An 8,451-nucleotide genomic window follows, 5' to 3' on the forward strand; every position below is an offset into this window, starting at 1 on the left:
CTGGCCGGAAAACAATGTATACACCATTTTTTGCATTTAGTCTGATGTCAAGGTTGGGGATGTCACCTAAATTGATCCCATCATTTGTGTACACCTAGCCTTGTCCATCCCCAACATGCTACAGACATCTCTCTTTGGCTCCTTCTCAGGATTATTGACAAGTTCCAAAGCTCTTTCCACTAGTTTTAGGACTCATCTTGACTTCTACTCTTCCTGTCTCCTCTCCTTGCCTCACTGTCACTATGCCACAATTCCTATTGGCATCCAAGGATCGCAGGAACTCCGTGCACCCTGTTGTAATTGATGGCTTGGCCGACCTTCTCTAGATACTTGTTGAGGTTGCAGTGGTTGATGATCTGTTTCATAGCCTGCTCCTCTATCACCATGTCTTCTAGGTTCTGAATGCTTTCGTATTTGAGTTGGTTAAAGGCTCTCGTTTCAATACCCATGCTGTATTTGGCATGCTCCTCTTCCAAGAATGGAGGCTTAGAGCATACTGGTAGGGCTCGGGGATGTGGGAATATGAATCGGTGAGCAAATCTGTGCTCTTGCCTTGTAGCTCTCTCTCTCTCTCTCTCTCTCTCTTTCTCAAGCTCTCTCTCTTGACTTAATACATACAAATGAGTTTTCTCCCCCTCTTCTTGGCCTCTTGAACCCCTTCTCTCTTGCTCTTTTACTTTCCCCTTCTATCTCTTTGCTCCCTTAATGCATATAAGTCCTTTTTCTCCCTATTTTACCCTATTTTAATAGTAGTAATCCTACTATTTGTTTTCCTTATTTTCCTTGTTTATTCCTACCTCAATGCATCCAAAACACAAAGCAAACACCTACAATACTCCAACCTACTCACCTAATCTTAAAAACCAAAAAACTTACTTGCAAAGGAAATCAAATGCCCTTCGACTCCCTCACTTTCTACCTATCTCAAGCACCAATTCAGGGCAAACCTTACTTCAATGCTTGATTCGGAGTGTGCAAGCACTCAAAGCTTAAATCTATTGGTCCCACAACAATAAAACCAAAATGTCTGAACTCACGCTCAACCACCAAGACCCACAGACTGCTTATTGTTTCAAGCATTTCAAGCCAAGTGCAATGGTGGCTACTTCTCACATAGCTATGTACACTCTCACACTAGGAGTATTGTGAGCTTACCTTCATGTCTGATCTAGTTGCCTCCTTCCACAAGCTCTCTAGTAGCTCCACGATCCAGGGTGCAAGCTCGATCCTCAAGCTCCAAGCTCCAAGCTCCATTGCTACACACGAGAGAAGAGAAGAGAAGAGAAGAGAAGAAGAAGAAGAAGAAGAGAGGAGAAGATGGAGAGCTTCTCCACCACCGTCCCTCACCCTCACACAACTCATTCCCTCACACTCCCTCTCTCAAGCACAAGCACAAGAAAGAAGAAGAAGAAGAAGAAGAAGAAGAAGAAGAAGAAGAAGAAGAAGAAGAAGAAGAAGAAGAAGAAGAAGAAGAAGAAGAAGAAGAAGAAGAAGAAGAAGAGAGCTAGTGAGCTTCTTCATTCACTTTTTTGCCTCTTATACATGCCCTACCTCCTTCTTGGGTGCCCATCCCTTTTTTACATGACCGACCATTTTAGCTTAGGTCATCTTTCCCTATTCCATTCATATTTACATTGTTCCTTCACCCATTCCCATTTTTCATTGGGCCACCTTTTTCCACTTTGCCCTGTGTCTTTTGATTTTCCTTCACTTTCTTTGCACTGTGGTTGACAACTTTTATTGACCTTTCTAACCTGTTATATACTCTATATGAAATTCTATCTACCAAAATTAAAAACTATTATATATCAATATAATTTTTAATCTTGTGAGTCCTTCAGTGCCCCTAATGCAATTGAACCCATGTGTTGATATCTTACACACTTTCAGGCTCATTCACTTCTTTGAACCCATGTGTTGATATCTTACACACTTTCAGGCTCATTCACTTCTTTGAGCTTGTAATGAAGCCAATTGATAGCATTTTCTATCTAGTCACATTTATTGAGAGGCTCAAAAGTGGATTTTGGATAATTGCAATCATGCTTTACAACTTAAATACTTGTAAACATGTTTTGCAACTCAAATTTTTTGGCCTTTGATTGTTCTCTTCAATCTCATAACAAAGACACTCAATTTGTTATGTGATAAGATGCTAGCTCTCAAGAACATAAGTAAAGATTATAGCCACATGGTAGTTGGTGATTCTTCATGCTATTACATTCTTCACAAAAGCCTAGTATCCATTTTTTAAATTATTCCACATGCATTGACATAGATAAAGCTCAATTCTTTTGTTTTCCAAGATCTCTACTACTTTTTTTTGTGTGTAAGAATGTGTAATGTTGGTAATCATTAGGGATTTCACAAAAGAAGAATGCAAAATGTGTGTATGACTGCATGTGCAAACACATATATGCTCACATATAAACTAAATGATCAATAAGAAAGGAGAAGCCTCTTTGGGATCAAGTATAACTAGCACATATGAAGAGGAGAATGTGAATAATTGTATATGGAAAATTCTAGCAAATGACAAGATACAAAAGTCCCTAGTTGAAAGCCAAAATTTCCTAGCCAATGGTGGCAACCTTCAAGATCTTCCAATTGAAAGGTGTTCCTCACCAAAAACATAATGTTGAAAAATTCATATTACACATGCAAGTATTAACTTTATAACTTGTGGGCATTTGAGTAGAAATTTTCTTGAAAAATCCATTCCTCTATAACAGTAGTAACCCTCTCTTTTGCTATCCTACTGGTATAAACATGTGGGAAACTTGGTGCTTTGAATAGCATTTTTGAAACTTCTCTAAAAACTTTTTTTCCTAACATATTGATGGCAAATGCAATGGTTGTGCTAAGATTGAGATGGATTTGAGGACTTGTGTAATAAAAGTGTATTTGGAAGCTTATGTGGTGATTGTTCAATCATGCTATTGATTCCAGTACATTCATTCGCATATATTCCTTTTCAACAAGCTTTCGAATTTGCAATTGACAAGAAATGGACTCTACTCAAGTTAAAGGTGGATGAAATTGGTTTTGATGTGATGGTTGATCTCCCATTTTGTGTATGACAACAATGGGGGATTATTGTCTAATGGGAGATCTTTAGAATCATAACACATGGTGCTTTTAAAATTTTAGAAACTAAAGAAAATGACATGATATAATTTTGAATAATACTCATAAAATTTACCTTGCAACTTAAACTTGCACAACAGGACAAGCTCATTGTGCTTGTTTCTTCTTTTGGTTTACACTAAGGGTTGCCCATACGTGTGCTTTGTGCTATCAATTCCATGGAAGTAAAAGAAAAGGACATGGAAGATTCTAACTACACGTGTGAAGAACTTATGAAAGAAAAAAGGACTTCACAAAAGTAAGCCATAAATGGACAAAATGGAATGGAAAATGAGATTGAGAAGTAGGGCATTGATGGCCATAACATTTAGCTTGAAAGATAAGTCTTTCAAGGGTCCTTTTCAATGTGCTTGTGTTTTGCACACGAATGATCTTAGGCTAAGTTAGCCAATCTACTAGAGGCTTGTGTGCTCGTCTTATTGGCCATGTGCCTTGCCTTGCTTTTAAAAATCAAAGATTGTTATGGGATGTATGAAAGTTGTGAATTGATCTTATGTTTTAAGAGTCTTTGAATTGTAATTTAGAGGTTTTTGAGGTAGGGTTTTGATACTACAATGTATAAGAACATGATTTTGACAACATTTGAGTGTGCACATCTTGAAATATGCACTTTAAATTAAATGTTCTTGCCAATGGGGTTGTGGCGTAGTGGTTTGGGTGTGGGTTAAGTTATGGGGGTGCGTGAGTTCAAACCCTGCGCACCACACCCCAAAGGCACAATTAAAAATATCTATTCGCTTCAAATTGAATGTTCTTATAACCATTGTAGCTTATATCATTCTAAGACATGTTACTTCTATTTGGATTTCATAAGCTTTGATTGGATGGATGTTGAGAGTCCTATGATTGATGGTGGATAGCTTGGTCCTTCAATATTCAATGGAGAAACTTTTTTGTCATTCTTTGTGAGACATAACATGGTGTTCGTTGGGTTAATGGCTCAAAGCCAAGCTATGGATAGTTGTTAGGAAGGATTGAGGTTTACGAAACTATGTGACAATGCATGTGTAGAGTTGTTATGCTTTTGAGAGTGTACGAGCAATGATTGAAGTCTTTTAAACTTTGATAGCAACTAGTGATTTGGAAAAGACTAAAGTTGTGGTGGACATAAAATGCAATGTTTTACGTTGCAACTTATTTGCTTATTGCAAATGAGAAAATACAATTCTTTGGAATTGGAGAAATTAATTGGTAGAGACATTGGAGATAAATATCCATTTAAGAGAGTTTTGTAAATCGACGACCTCATATTCTACATGCATTTTTCATAACTGGCGTGAGTGAGTAGTGAGGACACATGTCAATCTTTGAAACTAAGGTTGAATAAAGTAAGGAAGAGCTCCATAAGGCGAAACCCTCTCTAGAACTAAAGGTGGAATAAAGTAGGTATGTTTGGAAACTTCCTAGAAGTGATTGAGATGTGACAACCCATGTTACAAATTGGTTATGTACTTTGGCAATGAAGAACTAGGAGTGTATGCAATAAGGAAAAGCAATCTAAATAAAGATGGGTGAGGAGATGGGCTTCTTGTACCGGAGTCCTTATGAACTTGAGGAGTGTGGTAGCCATGGTAGAGATGATGAGTGCATTTATCCGAGCCTTATGAACTTGAGGGTGCCATACATGGTGCGTTCTTTTATCCAAGCCTTATGAACTTGGGGGGCGTTATAGGCATGGACCCATGTGGTAAACATGTCCTCCAAAGGGCTTTTATCCTAGCCTGATGAACTTGGGGTGGCGTTATAGGCATGGACCCATGTGGTAAACATGTCCTCCAAGGGCTTTTTGGCATACATGGGGTTGCGTGCAATGGCGATGATGGCAATGGGAGGGTTCCATGGCAATTAATGGGCGAGGTCCCATGAAAACAAGCTTGCTGATGAAACTGATTGAGAAATGCCAACGCTCTCCCGAAAGAGGCCAAATGGAAGTGGGCTGGCAACAACGAAAGGGTCATGATCATCCTCTCTCTCTTCTCTCTCTCCACACAGCTGGTTAGCTGCTGGAAGATGCGCATCGATGGGAGGAGGACACATAGGACTGAGTCACACACACACTCTCACTCATTCATACACACACACACACACACACACACACACTCTCTCTCTCTCTCTCTCATCAGCTACAGCGCCTGGTTAGTTGCTGGAAACGATAGGACTCTCTCTCTCTCTCTCTCTCTGTGTTTCCCGTACACACATTCAAACCCCGAATAATCTGATTATTTGCAGGCAGGCAAATCATGCCTGCCGACCTACTTAACCTTCGACTTACGGGCGAATTCACGCAACCAGTTATTTTCTTTTTACCTCTGTCTGACATGCAAATTCTCCCTGTAGCTGAGCGTATCAGTGGCCCCTGTACCCAGCTGATAATATAGATCATATGATCGACAAATCTAATATCGGATCACGACGGCTCACCTCGAACCCACGACGCATTGTCGATCAATCAGTCAATCCGCTCATGAAAATCACACGCCAAAAGGACGACGATACTAATAATGAGATAGTATCGTCTCCACGCCTGTGCATATATAACACCTGGAGATGCGTCGAATGATCAGTACTGCAGTACTCTCTCTCTCTCTCTCTCTCTCTCTCTCTCTCTCAACCATGAAGACGCTAGTCACCCTGTGTAGTACCCTTCTCATGATCATCCTGCTCACTCGAATGATTGCTACTATCGATGCAGCTGCCGCCTCGGGCCGCATCCCCAACTTCATCGAGGACTTCCAGGTGACTTGGAGCCCATCCAAGGTGAAGCTTCTGCAAGGCGGAGAGGAGCTTCAGCTTGTATTAGACAGCACTTCAGGTTTGATTCAACTAAATTGGTGCACTGCAGCTATATTTCAAGATCATTAGAAGGTCATTATAATAGCGATTATTAGAAGGTCATTATAGCTGTTGGTTGTCTCCCACTTGATGAGGACCTGACTTCATTCCGATTAACTGCGCTTTTAGGATGATTGCCAATGTGGTTACAAATTGCATTGCTGTGCTACAGGTATACATTGAACATTGTCAAGAAGGGCATCGTGCAGGGGTTTGTTGCATAAGACACAGATGTAAGGACATTGTTAGAAGTCCATAGTGAAGACGTTTGTTGCATAAGTCTGTTGGTTGTTTCAATTATGAGCACCTTATTTGATCTTGATTAACTGAAGCTTTAGGATAATCCCATAAGGTAATAATCTAGGGCTTTTAACCCTACACAAGACTGCTTATAATTTTCATCAAAGAGAGCCTTAGTTGGCTGTATTATGACCAATGAACCCTTGAGTCAACATTCCTCTTTGATCCTTCCAAACAAGCCATCTCCCATATTGCCATTCAAAAATCTAGGTGAATCAGACTAGTCACAAGAAGCTTCCTAACTTTGTTATAAAGCTCTTTGAAGAATGTGGAATAAGTTCATTTTGATTGCAAAGGCATGGTTTTTATTCAGAAAGCATTTTAAAGGACTATTGCAACAAAGTAAGAAGAGTATCTATGATGTGGGCAAGCCTTGACTACATGCACATACGCTTTGTGTAGGTTCTGGCTTCAAGTCCAAAGAAGAATTCTTGTTTGGGAATATTGACATGCAAATCAAGCTAGTGCCAGGAGACTCTGCCGGCACTGTCACTGCTTATTACGTGAGTGCAGAGCTCAACTACATATTTTCAAGCACAACACATGTTTTGGCACTTTTGAATGATAAGTACATATTCTCAAGCACAATATATTTTTGAAGGACATTTTGAATGGTGAGCCAAAAAACTAGAATGCAAAAAGCTTATTTTCCTCTTTGTAAGCAAAAAGGCATACCTAGGCTACCAATATGAACAATGTTCAAAGGTCTCAAATTTGGCTAGAATCTAACATTGTTTTTTCTTATTGTGACAACCAATCAGCTTTCATCACAAACAATGAACCATGATGAACTAGACTTTGAGTTTCTTGGAAATGTTTCTGGGGAGCCGTATGTCTTGCAAACCAACGTCTTTGCTAATGGGATTGGTGGTCGAGAACAACGTATTTTCTTATGGTTTGATCCAACGATTAATTTCCACACATACTCTGTCTCATGGACAAGACAACATATTGTGTAAGTCAGACACACCCTCTCAAAATGTGTTATTACAGCATAATTAAATTATATCATAGTAGAATTAATACATCCTTAAGTATCCAATTACATCAATGAATATTCAGTCTTTAATTTGAATGGGCTAGTAAAGAATCCACTAGTTTTTGTGTTTATCATCAAACTAGTTTGTATTCAAAAGTAGGACACTCTTTCTATGTTGACTAGTAGCTTGAGTATGTTGGGATAGCTAGATATTAGCTTGAAAGAAGCTTGTGACCTAAATGACAACAATAAGGTGTATGATTTAGAATATAGTGTGGATTTTACAAACCATGAGCATGTATCTCTTGTCTCATGTAATCGTATGTTTTTGGTGTAGGTTCCTTGTGGATGGAACACCTATTAGAGTGTTCTCTAACAATGAACACTTAGGCATGGCCTTCCCAAATAAACAACCCATGGGTGTTTACTCTAGCATATGGAACGGAGATCAATGGGCTACCCGTGGTGGAGCAGTAAAGATTAATTGGGCTCATGCACCCTTTGTGGCTAGCTATCGTAACTTTAGAGCAAGATTACCAAACCCAACTAACTCCTTCATCTTAAATGATTTTCAATTGAAGAGATTAGCATGGGTTAAAAGAAATTTCATGATCTATGATTATTGCTCTGATAAAGGTCGTTACCCCACTACCCCCTTGGATTGCACTCATGTATTCTAATATTGTTCTTGCTACAACTATTTGGCTATGAATCAATGCCAAAGTCATGTTGTAAAAGCATCTTCATGTGGTGAATAACCATGCATGATTTTAGGCATTGAGACTATGTACATAAGGTAGTGAAGTGCCTTTACTAAAGTGGCATGCACGATCTAATTTCAAGACTAGCCACTTGTACCATTTCAAGTTATGAGAAGTACAATAGACTTTTTAAAGTACAAAGACTTGATTTAACTTTGTCCTCACGTGATATGTGAACTCTATGCTGAATAGAATTTAAGGTACCCTCATACATTTGGATGTCTCTTTCACACATTGTCAGTTATGTGATACTAAATCTATAAGAGATTCTTGTACATCTTTTTGGAGCCTTGCAAAGGCGATAGAAAGTAGTTCACCTCCAATAACTAATAGATGGCAACATCATCAAAATTACAACATTGTCTACACTTACATCAAAATTTCAAACTTTACTATGTTTGAATTAAAGTTGTAGTCTAACATCCAACCAAC

General features: G+C 39.0%; 1 protein-coding gene across 2 annotated transcripts; it reads left to right on the forward strand.

Annotated features, from left to right (window-relative positions):
- Positions 1–5,358: 5,358 nt before the first annotated feature.
- LOC148036474 (xyloglucan endotransglucosylase/hydrolase 2-like) lies at positions 5,359–8,172 on the forward strand. 2 transcript variants are annotated; one of them, XM_087678465.1, is made up of 4 exons: positions 5,359–5,959; positions 6,682–6,782; positions 7,041–7,234; positions 7,596–8,172. In XM_087678465.1, the coding sequence occupies exons 1-4, from the start codon at positions 5,695–5,697 to the stop codon at positions 7,936–7,938; spliced, it is 903 nt and encodes a 300-aa protein (XP_087534591.1). In that variant the 5' UTR covers positions 5,359–5,694; the 3' UTR covers positions 7,939–8,172. The 2 variants fall into 2 exon arrangements, with proteins under 2 accessions (XP_087534591.1, XP_087534592.1); XM_087678466.1 differs by lacking the exon at positions 5,359–5,959 and adding an exon at positions 6,019–6,212.
- The last annotated feature ends 279 nt before the right edge of the window (positions 8,173–8,451 follow it).

Source organism: Lygodium microphyllum, chromosome 5 (assembly GCF_053477565.2).
Source record: "Lygodium microphyllum isolate KBCC chromosome 5, Lygodium_microphyllum_v1.1.10, whole genome shotgun sequence".
Classification (NCBI taxonomy): Eukaryota; Viridiplantae; Streptophyta; class Polypodiopsida; order Schizaeales; family Lygodiaceae; genus Lygodium; species Lygodium microphyllum.